Raw genomic sequence first — 21582 nt, 5'->3', positions numbered from 1 at the left:
TTAGTAACCAAAAGTTCAAGAAAGTGAACAAGAAAGAAACGTAACTGCAATGTAAAAAAGAAACGTAAAAAAATTGAAGTGAGGCAAAGCTCAACTCCGAAAACCCCTTTTTTTAAATTTACAAAAGCAATATATGATACTTGTTCTAGTTGGATTTGTAAATTGAATGCTTCTCAAAGTTAAAATATTGCTCAATTCATAAAAGAAAGAAAAAAATAAGTTCCGAACTGTTTTGTGCATCTTATAAAGCTCATACAATATTAACAAGTCTCAATCACCCACTTCCCTGCAACTCCTGTGGACATGGTCGGTCTTAAATCTTTGAATCATGTTTTGGTCTCCTATCGCCTTCAAATGGGTCATAGTACTGATCTGTCTGGAAATGAGTCGGAAAAGAATGTCATCTTTCTTATGGAGGGATATAGTACGAGTTTTCCTAAAATAGCTAAGTACTTCCCTTTTTTCAAAAATCATATTCATAATCTTCAACAACTTATCTATAATCTCACAACCACCATATTTAAAAAACCCATCTACCACACTGTTAGTACCTGGTACCTTATTATTTTCCAATTCTTTTAGTACTGTCACTAATTCTCCCTTGCAAAATAAATTCTCCTTCAAATATAAAGTTTCGCAAGCTTTTTCATTCGTTTCTATATCTTTTCGTGTAACTTTATCAAGTTTTAGCACATTCTCAAAATGTTTTACCTATTTCTCTCTTTCCTTATCGCTAATTGTGGATTTGTTCTTTTCTTAAACTGGGACAAGTCCAGATTGACTAAACCCTCTCAATTTATTTAGATGCCACTACAATATTTTACTATTATACCGTCTGGCTGCATTTTCCAGATCTTCGGTAATTTTATCCATGGCCTCCACTTTTTATCTCCTTAATTCATATTTTAATGCTCTCCCCACTTTCTTTGCATTCCTCGTAATTTCATATGATCTATCATTCAAATGATTCTTACACAAGCCCCTCCTCCTTTCTATTAAAAATAAAGCATTTTCGCAAATATTCTTACCTGCACTTCTAGCTTTCTTCCCTAAGACACCATCAGGGACTTTTCTAAAAAAAATCTATTTTCCTAAAATTATTCCATCCATATTCTACATTGTCAGGTTTTCACCTCTCCAGTTTAGTATTCAACTGTTCCTGGAAAGTCTCTCTTAAATTCTCTTCCTAGAGTTTACCAATGCTATAGTATACCGGAAGGTAGTCATCCTTCACTGTTTGCGAAATACATCTTAATTATCTGTTCAGGGCATGTAAACTGGATATATTTGAGGTTAAGGACGTTCCCTCAATAATGTCCATGATAAGCAGGATATGGATGGCATTAGGCCATAATACCATCATCCATGTATATACGTATATTCTCTAACCTTAAGTGTACCAAAGGTGATCCAGGACAGAGAGTAATCATGGGTGATCAAAGGGTGCCGGAGACGGATTCCGTACACAGCTATCAAAGGTTTTAAGAACGGACCGTACTTACTGTTAACCGAAGGATGCCGGATATGGAGCCTACGTACAATCAACCAAAGGCAGAGTGCATGCACCATTGGCTAAAATATTTCCGGGTGATCGTGATTTTAAAAAAGGTACCCGGTCCATATATTTGCAAATTTATGGGTCATGGAGTTGGAGGAAGCACCAGTCCAAGTGCCCCGACGGTGGTGGTGACCAGGGGTACAATGGCGTGGAAAGGACGATGGGTTAACTATTGATCAATTTTGGCCTTTAAAAGGTCCACTGTAACTCGCAATTTGGGATGAAATGAGTCCTTTCCCAATTTTTTACTACCAGCAGTTCCTTTCGATGACTCCTGGGAAAAATAATAGTCAACAAATAAAATTGTAAAAGAGAAAAATATCGTGCTTTACTGAGTCACCTGTATTGTGTTTATTATGACTCCAGCTTCCATTTAGAGACTGCCAAAGCAGTCTTTGCGTTAGAAAGCTGTGGAGATACATCCTGCATTGGTAAGAAGCACCTGATCAGAAGAGAGAGTGCGCGAAGTTCAGGTATCCGAGAATTTTTTTTTTCTAAATCATTCTTTGATGATGGAAATTTTATTTCAGGAAATGAGCAAGATGTGATAAGTGTGTAAGGGTTTGCAGCGGTTATGATGAATAGCAAGAAACCGTTGGCTCCTGTTTGTTAAAAAAGTGGCAGTGCTGCAATTGACCTTCGAAAATATGCTGAACACAAGAATAATTTGGGAATAAAAATTAAATTAGTAGTCGACATATTAAATAAAATAAAAAAAAAATTATAAAACAATACTCGACAGAGTGTTGTATGTCAATACATATTGCCCTGCGCTTCAATTTTACACTGCTCCTGTTCTCGCTTTTTGAAAGCTATGTTTGGCTCCCCAAATTGAAAAAATAAATAAATAAAGATATGAATTTAGTGTAGACGACATTAAAGCTAAAGTAAATTTAAGTGAAAAGAACATTATGTCACCGAGTGCAGGGGAGATGAAATTTATATTTAAAAAAAAAAAGAAAAAAAAAACGCTTCAGCAAATGAATCCCCCAAAAGGCACTTTGATTTTTCAAAGGAGCAATCTTTGGGAGGATATAATTCCGCATCGGAAAGAAGCACTTTCATCAAGTGAGGCCCTCATAACGTGCTTGAGCCTTTCGGCACAGACCTTGGGGAGGTTCAGGAGACAGAGCCGCTCTGAAAGTTCTCTGTTTGGAGTAGGGTTAAGCCCTTACGTTAAAAGCTTAAAACAGTCCTACAACATTTCTAAATATTCAAGTTTATTATATTAGAATTGACAGTCGTTGTGACGAATCCCCTTTGAAGACATGAAAACTTTGGGTCTACAGAACCTTTTGAAGCTGTCTCGAAGAAACTCTGATAGCGGTCGCATTTATTGTTGTAGCTTTAGATTGTAACAAGGTCAAATTAATATTTTTGGCTATGACACCGTCAACGTGAGGAAAATTGCTCGGGGAAATCTGCAATTCCTTGAAGCACAGATACATATATATGTGTGACCTGATGAATGACCAACAGCAATTCTCGATTCTCAGCCACAATTCCTGTGAAATAGATGGTGTATCAAAACACTAGATAGGGCAATGATTTTCAAGGTGGAAGGATGCCTTTGTTAAAAGAGCTCGATTTTGGTTTCTTCTAAAGGTGTACTGACCGGGATCTCGTTTTAAGTAACAATAAAATCACTTCTGGGAGTAAGGGTCACCTTTGAAAAGCACTATTGCACTTGTTACTGGTTGTCGGAGCCATAGATCGAGGTGGTAGTCCAATCTAGATGTCAAATCAAGTTTTAGTTTCTTTGAACTGAAATTGTCAATTATTACCTCAGCCTGCCATACCTTGAGCTTGTTAGCAACTTCACCTGGCATTTCCACCTTATAACTTTTCGAATTTCATTTCCAACTTTTTTTCTTACGTGCAAATGTTTGATATCAATATTTCGTCTGACTTACCAGTATCAAACCACAATCAATAATTCATGGAAAGGCCAGATGATTTAGATGAAAAAAGTTGTTTTTCATATATATATATATATATATATATATAGTTTAGTATTTCATTAATAAACTAACTTAAGTATTTGACTAACAAGGTAGTTCAAATTCTGTTTATTACTGTCAGCCGAATTAATTGCTTTAATAAAAGCACTAAAACCAACACTAAACTACCAGACAGTATAAAAGAAAATTGTACGAAGATTCGGAAAATTTGCCAAATTGTAGTGGTCAAGAGACAACCGCTTAGATCAACATCTGAAGAATCATATACATTGTTTAAGCTCTGTTTATGATAAAAGAAATCATGAACTAAAATACTTCAATATGAGATGTCTGTACTAAACTAAGTACAAGTAAGTGCTCGCTTATATCAAATCGTAAATTCTTTACTTGTCCGTTTTGTGCAGGAGCAAACCTTTGGATTGTTTGAGGCTGTCGAACAGAGAACTGTTGGCAAAGACACTCTTCCAAGTAAAGTGCAATCCATAATAGTATCTGGAAGAAAAATAGTCAGTTAGCTTACCGCAAATAAGAAGTTTTATTATCATGATTACTAAAACGCTAAGTGACGCTTCTTACCAAAGCGCGTTTTTTAAGCTAAAAATCGAAATACCAAAATAGAAAACACAAAACCGAAAGTTACAAATACATCAGACGCTATATTCTTGCTCTTTTTTCTTTTTCTTTTTTTGACCCAGTGAGTCCTGATTACTTGGACATTGTTGAAAGTTACAGTAGATGTAGCCAAGATATTCAAAAAAAACATACCCTAGCACAGAAAAACTATGTTTACCAATTCGCCTTTTCTACTCTAGACTGGAAAAACTGTTGCACAAATATCGAATTTCAAAAGAGAGACATAAAAGATACATTTTGCTATAAACGTGGAGAAGCCACTCCTTGTTGAATCAGAATCAAGCAAGATTTTAGTCTGCATAATTAAATGGTCTTAGTCGGCAATCTGTGGTCCTTGAAGCTAAGTATCTTCCCTCGTACACAATTTCATTCATATTAAGATGTTGATGTATGATTGTTCACGGGTTACGTCGAGAATTTTTCGTAATGATCAAGTGTAATCATTACAATTCGCAAATTCTGCTTGGCTTACACCAAAACTAGTATTTAAGGGTTTTCTTTAAGTAATTAGTTACAAATACAAGGAAAAGCATTGTGAAATGGGTCCCCCGTAACAAAAATTCGAAAAATTATCTGCCAATCTAGCTATTGAAGCGATTTATAGGCTAGGATGTTTTCATCGCCTTATCCGTCTTTTTTCTGTATGTGATTAAATTTGTTTCTTGTATTACTTTTGCTGTTTTTCTTTTGTATTTTACTCCACTTAACCTCTGTTTTTGTAAAGTGGATGATAAATAAATTATTATTATTATTAAAACAAAATATGTAGCCTATATGTATCATAAATAGCTCCCATTTTCAACCACAGTTGCTTCAAAGAATTTGTGAACTTTTTAATTTTAATTGGCGATGAAGTGATGAAGTGAATGTGATGAAGTGAATGTGATGATGAAGTGAATGTGAAGTGAATGTGATGAAGTGAGTGGCGATGAAGTGAATTTGAAGTGATTGTGCAATTAGTCACAGTTTCATAAAATTTTAATACAATATTCCAATAAAGTTATTGCGGTGCAGATTGGTGATGGTCACCTCCCTCGTGATATGTAATATTGGGACTATCCCTGCATTAGGATGCGGAGCCGATAGAAATTGACGCCTGAGCGGTGAGGGGGGATGATAAACTGGTTAGACCCACCCTGAGAGATCTTTGGTTTGTAGTACTGAAGAGGTCATCTTGGAGAGGTACCGTTGTTCTCTTATGCACCAGCGGGCATGGGAACTCCTAAGTAAGTAAGTAAAAGAAAGTACATGAAGTGAACCACAAATTTCATGATGTCTTTGCACTTACACAACAGCTTGAATCCGTGTATTCTAAGTTTGTTGATTAAAAGGCGAATCTTGCAATATGGAAGTCTGGAATCAAAATATAGTAAGAATATTTACCAATTGGTGTTTGATTTTTACTAAAATCGATAATTAGAGGTAAATAAAGTCATAATCACAAAGCTTAAGACAAAATCAAACGAAATCACAACCAGCACTTTCGCAGTAATTTACGATTTCTATCACTGTTTTTATTAAAGGATTACTGGGCCTATTGACTATTACATATAAAAGAAACAAGATCTTACGGCACTTAGTATTTACCAAGTGACATATAGCGATCGCAGTTTTTGTCGGTCTGTCTGTCCTGGTTTTGCTAGTTTGGGCACTTCCAGATAAGCTAGGACGACAAAATTTGGCAGGCGTATCAGGGACCATAAGAGAGTAAATCGGAAATAGTCTTTCACCTGATTCGACCATCTGGGGGGGGGGGCGGTTAATTCGGAAAAATTAGAAAAAATGATGTATTTTTACAAAGTAACTAGCGAACAGGTGATCCGATCTTTATGAAATTTAATATTTAGAAGGATAATGTGTCTCAGAGCTCTTAATTTAAATCTCGACTGGATCCGATGACATTGGAGGGAGTTGGAGGGGGAAACCTGAAATCTTGGAAAACGCTTAGTGTGGAGAGATCGGGATGAAACTTGGTGGGATAATAAGCACAAGTCCTAGATATGTGGTTGATATAACCGGAATGGATCTGCTCTCTTTGGAGGAGTTGGGGGGAGGGGGTAATTCGGAAAAATAGAAAAGAATGAGGTATTTTTAACTTACGAACAAGTGATCAGACCTTAATGAAATTTAATATTTAGAAGGAACTCGTAACTCAGACCTCTTATTTCAAATCCAGACCGGATCCGGTGACATTGGGGGGAGTTGGAGGGAGGAACCGGAAATCTTGGAAAACGCTTAGAGTGGAGAGGTCGGGATGAGACTTGGTGGGAAGAATAAGATCCGCTGTCTTTGGGGGAGGTGGGGGACATAATTCTGTAACTCCGAATTAGGAGGAGTTACCAACTCATCCTTTGGAGGAATTGGGGGGAATTCGGAAAAAAATAGAAAAAATAAGGTATTTTTAACTTACGAACGGGTGATTGGATCTTAATGAAATTTGATACTTGGAAGTATCTCGTGTCTCAGAGCTCTTATGTTAATTCCTGACTATATCTGGAGACATTGGGGGGAGTTGGAGGAGGAACGGGAAATCTTGGGAAACGCTTAGAATGGAGAGATCGTGATGATACTTGGTCGGAAGAATAAGCACAATTGCTAGATACGTGATTGACATAACCAGACCGGATTTACTCTGTTTGGGGGAGTTGGGGGGGGGGGTGTAATTCGAAAAAAAATAGAAAAAAATGAGATATTTTTAACCTGATACTTAGTGGGAAGAATAATTACAAGTCCTAGGTACGTGATTGACATAACTAGACCAGATTTACTCTCTTTGGGGGAGTGGGGGGTAATTTGGAAAAATTAGGAAAAAATGAAGTATTTTAACTTACGAACGGGTGATCAGATCTTAATGAAGTTTGATATTTAGAAGGGCCTTGTGTCTCAGAGCTTTTATTTTATATCCCTACCGGATCTGGTGACCTTGAGGGGAGTTGGGGGGGCGGATATCTTGGAAAACGCTTTGCGTGTAGAGATCGGAATCAAACTTGGTGGGAAGAATAAGTACAAGTCCTAGATATGTTATCGACATAACCGCAGCGGATCCACTCTCTTTTGGGAGGTTGGGGGGTTAATAAAAGTTAGAAAAAAAGAAGTATTTTTAACTTATAAAGGGGTGATCGGATCTTAATGAAATTTGTTATTTAGAAGGACTTCGTGTCTCAGAGCTTTCACTTTAAATCCCAACTGGATACGGTGAGATTGGGGAGGGGTCGTAGGGTGGAAACGGAAATCTCTGAAAACACTTAGAGTGGAGGGCTCGGGATGAAACATGGTAGGAACAACAAGCACAAATCCTAGAATCCTAGATCGCAATTTAAATTTCTCTCGGTCTGTCTGTCGGTCTGAGTTTTGATAGTTCGGGCACTTCCAGATAAGCTAGGACGATGAAGGTTGACAAGTGTATTAGGGACCCGACCAGATTAAAGTAGAAATAGTCATTTCCCTGATTCAACCATCTGGGGGGATTGGAACGACCGTTAATTCGGAAAAATTAGAAAAAATGAGGTATATCGCGACCGGATCTGGTGACAATGGGGGGGGGGAGCTGGAGGGGAAAACCGGAGATCTTGAAAGACGCTTAGAGTTGTGAAATCGTAATGAAACTTGGTGGGAAGAAGCTCTTGGCTCTTGGCTCGTCCAACCTCGTCACAAGTGCCATATGAGCTTTTGGCTCTTGTTTTAAACATAAAGCGATGAGTAACATTAAAACTTAAAGCAAAAAAGGAATTACTCGTTCATGAGTCTGACTCCCCCCTTCAACCCCTAAAATTTGTGTGCTTTAAAAGGGCTCCTCATTCCAATTCAACACCCTTTTATTTCAGCAGCCGTCCTTAAAGAATTGCGATTAAAAGTCCATCTTCCGTACAAAGAGTGTGGGATTAAGGAGAGGAAAGCCCATGTACAGAATAATTTAAGTTTGTTTTAGGTTTTGATCTTGCTCCTTTCTGCTGAAACAACTTGTTTTGTGTTTTGTTTTAATTTGTTTTTAGTCCTTAATTTATGATCGTTTTTCAAATCATGCCTAATCAAAATATAATGTGGGTTATCAGCCCCATAAACCTCTATTTTTTGCTTTTAAACTATATAGATCACCGATTCACAAAGTGGCCCCGGTCCAGGACTCTATAAGAGTTTACCTTGGTGTGAACAAAAATATGAGTTCACAATTTGTAAACAGGGTCCACGGATATCTATCCACTTTTGTTAGTGAAGAGCTAAAATGTTGGATTGACTTCACGTGTCAATGTGGCCTGATAACATTTTATGAAGTTCAGAGATTGTTACTCGCAAAAGCGGTGACCGTAATTCACTGTGTCATCGACCAAAAACAGCTAATGCCGATTGAGTGATAGATATCACCAATCTTTTCAAATCGGGAACAATGCAGCCTACAAAATAAGAACCAATGTCTTAAATACGTGTTTATTTACACAATTACACCATGTAAAACGTTTAGGCTTCATGCGATCGCCCTTACATACTGAAGTACGCTGATTGTCGAAAAATGTCCGTTAAAAAAAATTTATTTAATTTTTGAATCAGTTTTAGAGTTTCTGGAAAGTAAATTTCCAGATTTAAAAGAAAACCTGCTCAATTTAAAAGCAGACATCGCCTATCTGACATATTTGTTCAAAAAGTTTAATGGTAGAATTTGCAATGGCAAGGGGGCAGCCTCAATTAAGAAAAAAAGGGTGTAGTTTTAGCTTTCGAAATTTATCAAACAAAGTAGTAGTCGACTCGAATACTCTCGGTTTTCAAACTTGTCACAGGTGAGAATATTCAGACATACGTTCAACATTTAATTGCCCTGCATGATGACTTGAAAATCATATTTGAAGATATTCTGACGATGGAAATACCACCATGGATCATAATTCTATTTGATGAAACGGAAGTGAGCATTGTAATACTACAAGATGATCTTAGCACTAATGAGGAGCTGAAGAACTTTAGAAAAATGTTTTAAAATATTTTAACTACAGGCAGAAATACCAAATAATTGCCTGGACTGAAATTTCTTCTGCTATGAGTAAATGTCGAAAAGGTAAAGGTGGAAGGATTTTTTTTTTTTTTTTTTTTTTTTTTTTTTTTTTTTTTTTTTTTTTTTTTTTTTTTTTTTTAATGGCCAACTTTACTTTTTTGACATCCACCCAGGGCACGGTGAATTAATTCATTAACTAATAAATTATCACTTTTTTTCGAAAACTCTTAATTTTGGGTTGGAATTCTACAGCATCAAAAATTCCCATGGTTATATTTAATCTGTACATTTTTGTTGAGTTCTGGGAATGACAGAAACTTAGCTGCAGGGGTCCATCGAGACCTGTAAACTTTTGAAAATAGTCTATGTGAAAAAAGTCTGGGAATCTCTCATGTAGATCAATAATCGTAAATCCATTGGTAGAAAAAATCTGAATTATTTAGTCAAAATTATCAATAAACAGACGTTTTGTCTAAGAAGTTTTTAATATAATGATTTATTACTGAAGTTTGGGTGGACGGAGGTGGGTATTATTGGAAATTCATATGGATGCAAATTATGTGTGACCTTTTGATCTTCTATATGGCTGAAGCCATCGAAACCTCTATAATAGGGCTCTCTGACGTTTAAATACATCAAGTTCAAATGTTTAAATACATAATATAGTATATAAACAGGAAAAGGGAAATGCTACCATTTTAAATCGCTGAAAACAAACATCGTGGTAGAACTCATAGATCCCTCCCCACCCCCCACCCTTCCTGAGAAAGTTCCTGGCGAGGCTTATGGTGCCGTGCCTCACCTTTTCCAAATACATAATATTGTATATAAATAGGAAAAGAGAAATGTTACCATTTTAAATCAATGAAAACAAACATCGTGGTAGAACTCATAGATCCCCCCCTCCTCCTGAGAAAGTTCCTGGCGAGACTTATGGTGCCGTGCCTCACCTTTTCCAAATATGTAATATTGTATATAAATGAGAAAAGAGAAATTTTACCATTTTAAATCTCTGAAAACAAACATCGTGGTAGAACTCATAGATGCCGCCCCCCTCCTCCTGAGAAGGTTCCTGGCGAGGTTTATGGTGCCGTGCCTCACCTTTTCCAAATACATAATATTGTATATAAATAGGAAAAGAGAAATGTTACCATTTTAAATCGCTGAAAACAAACATCGTGGTAGAACTCATAGATCCCACCCCGCCCCCCTCCTGAGAAAGTTCCTGGCGAGGCTTATGGTGCCGTGCCTCACCTTTTCCAAATTAAATAAAAAAAAACAAGTTTTTTTTAACTGAAAGTAAGGAGCGACATTAAAACTTAAAACGACCAGAAATTACTTCGTATATGAAAGAGGCTGCTTCCTCATCAACGCCCCGCTCTTTACGCTAAAGTTTGACTCTTTCTCTCAATTCTTCTTTTTAAAACAGTAAAAAACTTTAGCGTAAAGAGCGGGGCGTTGATGAGGAAGCAGCCTCTTTCATATACGAAGTAATTTCTGGTCGTTTTAAGTTTTAATGTCGCTCCTTACTTTCAGTTAAAAAAACTTGTTTTTTTTATTTAATTTCTGAACGTTTTTTAATAAATGCATGTTTTGATTTTGGCTCTCCGTAGAGGAATAATTAAAACAAAATTTGCATTTTTTTTTTTTTGGCTAAATGGCTTTCTCATAATTTTGAGAAAAAAAGAGCGGGGGAGGAAGCCTAGTTGCCCTCCGATTTTTTGGTTAATTAAAAAGGCAACTAGAATTTTTAATTTTTTACGAATATTTTTATTAGTAAAAGATTTACGTAACTTATAAATTAGCTTACGTAAAGAACTTTTGTATTCTCATACTTTTATTACATATATGAGGGGGCTCGCCCCCTTGTCAGATCCTCGCTCTTTACACTAAAGCTTTAATTTTGTCCCAATTCATTAAGAATGACCCCAGAATCACAAAAGCCGTAGAATAAATAGTTGAAATTACTAAAAATACTTTAGCGTAAAGAGCGAGGTATTAGGAGAATTGAACCCTCAAATGGGTTCAATTCTGTTCTGTTCAATTTCTGTTCGTTTTAAGTTTTAATGCTGCTCCTTACTTCCAGCTGAAAGAACTTTTTCATATTTATTTTTTCATTGTTTTTTTTTAATAATGCTAGTAAATCCTGCGCTCCCTTCATGGAGATTTTCTTCCCCCATGACAAATTATCGATGGAAAGTTCCCCCAGCATATCCCCCTCTTCTCAACCCCTCCCCCAACCAAAAAAATCCTCCTGAAAACGCCTGTACACTTCCCAATAACCATTGCTATATGTAAGCACTGGTCAAAGTTTGTAACTTGTTGCCCCTCCCACGGGGACTGTGGGGGAGTAAGTCGTCCCCAAAGACATAGTTATAATGTTCTTTGACTACGCTGAATAAAATGGCTATCTCAGAATTTTGATCCGTTGACTTTGGGAAAATAATTAGCGTGGGAGGGGGCCTAGGTGCCCTCCAATGTTTTTGGTCACTTAAAAAGGTCACTAGAACTTTTCATTTCCGTTAGAATGAGCCATCTTGCAACATTCTAGGACAACTGGGTCGATACGATCACCCCTGGGAAAAAAAAACAAAAAAAAACAAAAAAACAAATAAACACGCATCCGTGATCTGCCTTCTGGCAAAAAATACAAAATTCCACATTTTTGTAGATAGGAGCTTGAAACTTCTACAGTAGGGTTCTCTGATACGCTGAATCTGATGGTGTGATTTTCGTCAAGATTCTATGACTTCTAGGGGGCGTTTCCCCCTATTTTCTAAAATAACGCAAATTTTCTCAGGCTGGTAACTTTTGATGGGTAAGACTAAACTTGATGAAACTTATATATTCAAAATCAGCATTAAAATGCGATTCTTTTGATGTAGGTATTGGTATCAAAATTCCATTTTTTAGAGTTTTGGTTACTATTGAGCCGGGTCTCAAACTAGTTCGTTACCACGAACTGTTTGATACATAATATTGTATATAAATAAGAAAAGAGAAATTTTACCATTTTAAATCGCTGAAAACAAACATCGTGGTAGAACTCATAAATCCCTCCCGCCCCCCTCCTGAGGAAGTTCCTGGCAAGGCTTATGGTGCCGTGCCTCACCTTTTCCAAATACATAATATTGTATATAAATAAGAAAAGAGAAATGTCACCATTTTAAATCGCTGAAAACAAACATCGTGGTAGAACTCATAGATCCCTCAGCGCCCCCCCCCCCTCCTGAGAAAGTTCCTGGCGAGGCTTATGGTGCCGTGCCTCACCTTTTCCACTTCTATGCCAGTAAGCATGTGGAAACACTTACAATTAGAATCGTTACAATTAGAGGATTATCATTACTCCCCCCTTCAGTTCCAATAAAAACGAATAGACTAAAAATATTCCCGGGAATGAAGCGTAATTAGAAATCTATTTCTACCCCCCCTCATTTCCCAAAATTCATTCTATATTTATCTGAGGGCTCAATGAGATCTATTTAGGCCTCATTGCACCCCCTGAGGTATCTCCCCTCCTAAAAAATAACCTACCACCCCTCCTTCGTAACAGCTGATGCGCACTTGCACATCACTGGTATATGATTTAATTAAGTATGATGAAAATCAGTTTAGTTAAACGAAGCTTTACAATAAATGTCAAAAATATTTATTTATCCAGGCTTAGTCTAAATGAAAGAAAACAAGAGATTAATTCCTATTCCCTTCATCACAGCCCTTTTTATATTTAAATGAAGGCGAATGGAGAGTTAGTCATTTTGGGCGATGAAATGCGCTCTTTTAGGCATCTGGAAACCCCCTCCCGGATACACAGTGACCCAGCACCCCAAATTTATAATAATTGATGTTCAATTATATATGAGTAAACGCAATTTCATTAACTTATTTGACTCAAGCATTAAGAGAAATATCCATTTTAACCGTTAACTTCTATGGACAATGTAACTTTCAGGAATGTGTCAGGGTAGCATTAAACTTAGTGAACTTTATATATTTTGAATCAACATCAAAAACCATTTCTTTTGAAGCATTAATTGTTATCAAAATTCCTTTTTTAAAGATTTGACACCATTGGGCCGAGCCACTCTAACTTACAGCTCGTTAACAAGAACTGTTTGATAAATCAGATGCTGATATTACAATATTGAGGTTAACCGCAAAGTACCGCAGGTACATATGTCGCAAATGGTATTTAATTTCCATTAAATTGCTACAACTTTTGAGGCTTTTGAAGATGTGAATTAAATTTAAATTGTCGTATCAGAAGAAAAAAGACAAAATGCATCTTATGGTGTACCTTTTTCACAAAGGCTTAGAATTATAACCACGTGTTGTATTATATCAAAACAATTCTGAGCTTATTCATTAAATAAGGTTTTAAAAAAGTATAATATACTAAAAATGCAATCTAAGGCTAAAAAAAAATGTGTTGCCTGTATTCTTATTAAAGGCCCCCAAAAAAAATAAAAACAAAAACGCTTACATTGAATCTACCTCAACTGTTGTGCCCTTGTCTTTGAATAGCTGACAGTGTATTTATCTTTACTCGGTCAGCCGATCAGCATGGCATCCCCAGAGGCCTAGCTATCAGGTGTTATTACTATTTTGATAAACAGTGTTTTTTTAAGATCCTAAGTGGTTTTTAAGATGAATAATTTATGTTTCTAGTACGATATAATTCAGCAGAACATGCAATGCATCTAAATAGCCTAACTTCTGAAATCTCAAAACAAATATGTTGCCTATATTCTTACAAAAGGTCCAATTTAAAAGGGGCGCGAGGAATTAAATCGAAAAAGCAACGGTGCTATGGCCAGTAGGAAGGAAAAGGATATGAATATCACAAAAAGAAATTTTTTATCTCTATTTGACAAGTGTCTCGTCTCAAATCTATTTTGTCTATTAAAATAAAAATAACAAAAAAACATGTAATTCTGATAAATCTACAAACTTTTTTTTTAAAAATTCCAAGGAAGAAGCAGTGGTTCATAAATCTTTTAGAATAAACGTTCATTTCGGTAATGCATTTGGCAATGAACCAAACCCAGGGGCATTTCAAATTGATTATGAACTTATTCTGAAAATTAAATATGTAGTTTGAACTAAAGCTCAACAATTCTCAACAGAGTAATTAGGTTCTTGTCTTTTATTATATTATTATATTATTATTATTATTATTATTATTATAATTATTATTATTATTATTATTATTATTATTATATTATTATTATTATAATTATTATTATATATTATTATATTATATTATATTACTGTCAGTTGCTTCTTTATTGTTGCGGGGAGTAGCTCATTGATTGCTTGTATTTTACTTCCGTGGTTTCGCATGGAGTAGTAATTGCATATTTTGATTTTTATTTTTTATTCTCTCTTTATTTTGATTCTTTGAAACTCTATTATTTAAAGCATTTCTCTTTTACAACGATGAGGATGCCTTGCTGTATACAAATTATGGCCCCCGTTTTAGCCCCCTTCCCACTAAAAAAAAATCTTTGTTCTCCCGAAAAAAAAGGGAAACTACTTTTTAAGTCAGTTTGCCTGAATTCCTAGGATGAATTTCAGGACTTATGTTGTGGTCATCCCACCTCCTTTATCCGAGTGTCAGTTTAAAAGGGTCTTCAACCATTTGATACTTGTACGTGTTTATTTTTCCATGTATTATTTTATAAGTACATTATATAATGCATGGCCTGGCATGTATTTTCTTATTATCTATTATAGCTTTCTTATTCCCCTTTTATTTATTTTTGTACGTTTTTTTTCCTACTTTTCATATTGTTGTATACTGGCAAAATTTTCGTTTCCTTGCTCTTCTTCTTCTTCCTACTGGCCTCCACTGCTTTCAAGATTTGCTTCTTTGCTGGTTTTGCCAATATTCTTGACAAAGAGCTCCGTGATTCGCACCAAAGTTTCCATCCAAGGATTTATAGGCTTATTGGTTACAAGATAAATATTTCGATATAGAAGATTTAGGATTTTTAAAGTCACTAAAAACAAATATACTACTACTACTATTCCTACTACAACCACTACCACTACTACATTGCCTATTCTTACTAAGATTGCTCCAATAACTACAGTTTCTACTGCAAAAAATTATACCACGACTACTTTCAACTTGACTGACGACTTTACGAATATCTCCACTACTACTATTCCTACCAATACTATTCCGACTTGGACTGCTCTTACAGCTTACTTTTTGACGGCTATGCCTATCGTGACTATTCCCAGCACCAGCACGCCTACCATGCCTCTCCTTACCACAACTGCTCAAACCTGATTAGTTTCAATACGACTGCTCCTACCATGACAACTCTGACCAGGACTATTCTTATAACCGCTGCTCCAACAACAACCGCTTCCAGCACAAATATTCTTCTCACAAGCTCTACCCTGTTTTCAGTATTTATTAACATTAGATAATATTAGTTAAACCCATTATTCAGCAATACTACTATTTTTACATACGAAACTATGCCAATTAAAAAATAAACATTAATTAAGTTAAAAAAAAATCCACAGAAAAAATTGCCCTGGGGTATCATTTTAATGTTTTACTCTTGATTATAAATAAAAAAAAAACATAGCGGTTGAAATAAAAACGTTTTCAGTAAGGCATAAGTTATGCTTTAATCTTCAGAGCGGGTAGCAATACTCTCATTTGAGGCTTACTCTTATTTGAGCTTATTCTTGTCGTTTTATATTTTCTTAATTATTCATTTTAATTTCTGTTTGCTTTTAGGATTAATCTATTCACTTATAGCAATATCTGTAACAGTACCAATTCAAAAAATAATGAGGGGGGAGGGGTAAATAATTAATTTTCAAAATCAATGGGAGGGAGATTTTTTCTCCTTGGAAGTACCAAAAAGATATTTTTCAACGAAAATACAAGAAGATATGTGTTGGGAATCTTGGAGGATGCCCCCCCCTTACCCACCCCCTTTGGTGCCATTGATCCTTTGTCTTTACCTTTCTGGGCTTTATCCTATGCTTACGAATAAGAATTTTAGTGATATTCGGGTGGCCAATTTCCATTTTTGCAAATACCTTCTTTATCTTCCTATTTGGTATAGGACTACAGAATTTTAATAAATAAGTTTCACCTCCCGAATTTTACTGAAAAGTTGACTGGTTTACACAAAAAGATTTCGGAAACAGCGTATCGGCTATTGTCGCCTCATCATGGCTTAATTCGTTTTTATTATTAAAATTATTTATTTAATATTATTGTCGTTTAATTATTTTTGGTGATTTATTGTTGTTGTTTTTTTTTTTGTGTGTGTGTATGTAATGTTATTGTTGATTTTCGCTTGTATTTAGTCCACTATCTATATTTTTATGTAAGTGGGTTATGAGTAAATATATAATATTGTAAAGCGGATACCTAAAATAAGCTATGTAACTGGTAGTTTTTACACAGAGTCCTCAAACTGATACCTTTCAGTTGCACCTCTGACATTTCCTTAAGCGAACCCTGCTAAACTAAAGGAATTACAATTTCTACTATATACAAAATTTATGGAAAGGTTCAATATTGTCATTTTAAGAACATCAACTCTTTCAGAGGCTCAATACGTCAATTTTCAAGAGAGAGGTAATATCTGCAAAGGGCTATTGACCAGCGTTAAAAAACGTGCTGAGTTTCACCGTCAAAGTTGAAGAGCTTATGTTAAAATCCGGAATTTTTGACACATTACACAATTGAGAAATTCCTTTAAATGGTTAGTCCAAATTTCAAAAGTAGATAACTCTCGAAGGTCAAGGTAAATCAAAGCTTTGAATCCAAGCATGGCAAAATCTACAAAAATTTGGCACGTCATGACTGCAAATAGTGTTGGGCTTATGCTCTGAGGTTACTGCCCCTTTATTCTTGGAAAAAATAGTTTTGGGCAGTTTTCCCAGATTTTTTTTCTAGCGAATCGTTGGTCATAGAGTAGTTAATGAAATAGAAACAGGGAGTTCTGGAAGGCGAGTAACTGTGACAGACTTCACCTGGGAATAAATGTTGAAGAGGTCAAACAGTACGCGGTAACGAACTATGAGCAAGGAGCGACGCAGCTAAATAGTAACCAAATCTCTAAATTACGGAATTTTGATACCAATAGCTATACCAAAAGAATCATCTTTTTATCTTGATTCCAAATATACAAGATTCACTAAGTTTAGTTTTACCCATTAAAGGTTGCGAGCTTGTGAAAATGTGCCTGATTTTTGAAAAGAGGGGAACATTCTTTAAAAGTCAAAGAATCCTAATGAAAACCACCATAAGATTCAGCGTATCAAAGAACCATGCTGTAGAGGTTTCAAGTCCTATCTCCAAAAATGTGGAATTTAATTTTGTAATGCCAAAAGAAGGATTACGGATGCGTGGTCAATTGTTTTTTTTTTTATTGTTATTATTATTGGATCGTGTTGAACCAAGGTCTTAGAACATCAGGAGAGAAGTTATTTGAACCGAAAGTTAAAGCTCTACTACCCTTTTCAAGCAACCAAAAAGATTGGAGGGCAACTAGCCTCCTCCCACGCCCTTTTTTCCCAAAATCGTCCGACCTGAATCTAAAGATATGCATTTTGTTTAGCATTATTGAAACGTCCAACAACTGTGCCATTGAAGATAACCTAATCCCCACAAGCCCTGGGGAAAGGTCTTTAAGTCATAAAATTTGCCCATTGCTTACGTTTAGTATGTGGTATTAGGAGTTGTGCATACATTGTTTGGGTGGGGCGCGGGGGAATTTTGGACTGGGAGGATTTTCCACTGGGGAAATTTTCGGGGAGGTGGACTTTTCAGGAAAAATTTTGCGCCTATATGAAATTCTTTGTAATAATTTTACTTTATCTTTGCTGACTCAGTTTTACGTGCGAAGATGTTAAGAGTAATTGTCTGCAGTAAATTTTTACCGGGATTGAATTGTCTAAAGGATCTGTCTTTGAGGGACGGGGTCCGTGGAGGTGGAGCTGGATTTCCTGGTATTATTTAAAAAACTATCAGAAATTAAATAAAGAACAAGTTTTTTCAACTGAAAGTAAGGAGCAACATAAAAATGAAAGAAAACAAGAGATTAATTCCTATTCCCTTCCTTACAGCCCTTTTTATATTTAAATGAAGGTGAATGGAGAGTCAGTCATTTTGGGCGATGAAATGCGCTCTTTTAGGCATCTGGAAACCCCCTCCCGGATACACAGTGACCCAGCACCCCAAATTTATAATAATTGATGTTCAATTATATATGAGTACACGCAATTTCATTAACTTATTTGACTCAAGCATTAAGAGAAATATCCATTTTAACCGTTCACTTCTATGGATAACGTAACTTTCAGGAATGAATGTGTCAGCGTGTGGCACTACTTTCTCCGCTACTGGGAAGCTCAATAGATAATGTTGATGATAATTTGATAATTATAGATAATAGACAATAGATAATTTGATGCTTTTAAATCGATTGGCTATCTTTGAATTCTCAATTGATAACAAATTTGCCCTCTTTGGGGCATAATCGAAGTTTGGTTCTACGAAATTTGCTGGAAACACCACTTTCCCTTGGCACAATCTTTTTAGTCACTCAAAAAGGGCTCTGGAACTTTAAATTTTTGTTGAAATGAGCTGTTTTGATATTCTTGGACTGTTGGTTCAATAAACTGTTGGTTAAATGACTTTTAATCATTCCTGGAAAAAATAAGAAAAAACGAGTAAACCTGTATATATGATCTGTCTTCAAGAGAAAAAAAAATACGAGATTCTACATTTTCCCCCTTTTTTGAAAATCAGGCAAAATGTCTCAAGCTAATAGCTTTTGATGGGTAGCATTAAACTTAGTGAACTTTATATATTTTGAATCAACTTGAAAAACCATTTCTTTTGAAGCATTAATTGTTATCAAAATTCCTTTTTTAAAGATTTGACACCATTGGGCCGAGCCACTCTAACTTACAGCTCGTTAACAAGAACTGTTTGATAAATCAGATGCTGATATTACAATATTGAGGTTAACCGCAAAGTACAGCAGGTACTTATGTCGCAAATGGTATTTAATTTCCATTGAATTGCTACGGCTTTTGAAGACGATAATTAAATTTAAATTGTCGTATCAGAAGAAAAAAGACAAACGCATCTTATGGTGTACCTTTTTCACAAAGGCTTAGAATTATAACCACGTGTTGTATTATATCAAAACAATTCTGAGCTTATTCATTAAATAAGGTTTTAAAAAAGTATAATATACTAAAAATGCAATCTAAGGCTAAAAAAAAGAATGTGTTGCCTGTATTCTTATTAAAGGCCCCCCAAAAAAATAAAAACAAAAACGCTTGTATTGAATCTACCTCGATTGTTGTGCCCTTGTCTTTGGATAGCTGACAGTGTATTTATCTTTACTCGGTCAGCCGATCAGCATGGCATCCCCAGAGGCCTAGCTATCAGGTGTTATTACTATTTCGATAAACAGTGTTTTTTTAAGATCCTAAGTGGTTTTTAAGATGAATAATTTATGTTTCTAGTACGATATAATTCAGCAGAACATGCAATGCATCTAAATAGCCTAACTTCTGAAATCTCAAAAAAAAATATGTTGCCTATATTCTTACAAAAGGTCCAATTTAAAAGGGGCGCGAGGAATTAAATCGAAAAAGCAACGGTGCTATGGCCAGTAGGAAGGAAAAGGATATGAAGATCACAAAAAGAAATTTTTTATCTCTATTTGACAAGTGTCTCGTCTCAAATCTATTTTGTCTCTATTAAAATAAAAATAACAAAAAAACATGTAATTCTGATAAATCTACAAACTTTTTTTAAAAATTCCAAAGAAGAAGCAGAGATTCATAAATCTTTTAGAATAAACGTTCATTTCGGTAATCCATTTGGTAATGAACCAAACCCAGGGGCATTTCAAATTGATTATGAACTTATTCTGAAAATTAAATATGTAGTTTGAACTAAAGCTCAACAATTCTCAACAGAGTAATTAGGTTCTTGTCTTTTATTATATTACTGTCAGTTGCTTCTTTATTGTTGCGGGGAGTAGCTCATTGATTGCTTGTATTTTACTTCCGTGGTTTCGCATGGAGTAGTAATTGCATATTTTGATTTTTATTTTTTATTCTCTCTTTATTTTTGATTCTTTGAAATTCTATTATTTAAAGCATTTCTCTTTTACAACGATGAGGATGCCTTGCTGTATACAAATTATGGCCCCCGTTTTAGCCCCCTTCCCACTAAAAAAAAATATCTTTGTTCTCCCGAAAAAAAAGGGAATCTTCTTTTTAAGTCAGTTTCCCTGAATTCCTAGGATGAATTTCAGGACTTATGTTGTGGTCATCCCACCTCCTTTATCCGAGTGTCAGTTTAAAAGGGTCTTCAACCATTTGCTACTTGTACGTGTTTATTTTTCCATGTATTATTTTATAAGTACATTATATAATGCATGGTCTGGCAATGTATTTTCTTATTATCTATTATAGCTTTCTTATTCCCCTTTTATTTATTTTTGTACGTTTTTTTTCCTACTTTTCCTATTTCATATTGTTGTATACTGGCAAAATTTTTGTTTCCTTGCTCTTCTTCTTCTTCCTACTGGCCTCCACTGCTTTCAAGATTTGCTTCTTTGCTGGTTTTGCCAATGTTCTTGACAAAGAGCTCCGTGATTCGCACCAAAGTTTCCATCCAAGGATTTATAGGCTTATTGGTTACAAGATAAATATTTCGATATAGAAGATTTAGGATTTTTAAAGTCACTAAAAACAAATATGCTACTACTACTATTCCTACTACAACCACTACCACTACTACATTGCCTATTCTTACTAAGATTGCTCCAATAACTACAGTTTCTACTGCAAGAAATTATACCACGACTACTTTCAACTTGACTAACGACTTTACGAATATCTCCACTACTACTATTCCTACCAATACTATTCCGACTTGACTACTCTTACAGCTTACTTTTTGACGGCTATGCCTATCGTGACTATTCCCAGCACCAGCACGCCTACCATGCCTCTCCTTACCACAACTGCTCAAACCTGATTAGTTTCAATACGACTGCTCCTACCATGACAACTCTGACCAGGACTATTCTTATAACCGCTGCTCCAACAACAACCGCTTCCAGCACAAATATTCTTCTCACAAGCTCTAACATTTTTTCAGTATTTATTAACATTTATTTAACATTTATTATTTAACATTTATTTAACATTTTATTAACATTTATTAACATTAGATAATATTAGTTAAACCCATTATTCAGCAATACTGCTATTTTTACATACGAAACTATGCCAATTAAAAAATAAACATTAATTAAGTTTTAAAAAATCCACAGAAAAAATTGCCCTGGGGTATGATTTTAATGTTTTACTCTTGATTATAAATAAAAAAAAACATAGCGGTTGAAATAAAAATCGTTTTCAGTAAGGCATAA

At 35.3% G+C, this 21582-nt stretch overlaps 1 protein-coding gene across 1 annotated transcript in view; it reads right to left on the bottom strand.

Annotated features, from left to right (window-relative positions):
- LOC136032248 (putative uncharacterized protein DDB_G0271606) overlaps positions 1 to 21582 on the bottom strand; it is a 39748-nt gene that overhangs the window by 9311 nt on the left and 8855 nt on the right. Inside the window, exon 2 of the mRNA XM_065712479.1 lies at positions 3907 to 4011. Within this exon, the coding sequence (XP_065568551.1) occupies positions 3907 to 4011 (105 nt within the window). The remainder of the gene's footprint in view (positions 1 to 3906; positions 4012 to 21582) is intronic.

The sequence above is a fragment of the Artemia franciscana genome, chromosome 10 (genome assembly GCF_032884065.1).
Source record: "Artemia franciscana chromosome 10, ASM3288406v1, whole genome shotgun sequence".
NCBI classification, from domain to species: Eukaryota; Metazoa; Arthropoda; class Branchiopoda; order Anostraca; family Artemiidae; genus Artemia; species Artemia franciscana.
The sequence above is the reverse complement of the archived record's forward strand: the minus strand, read 5'-3'. Positions and strand labels throughout refer to the sequence as shown.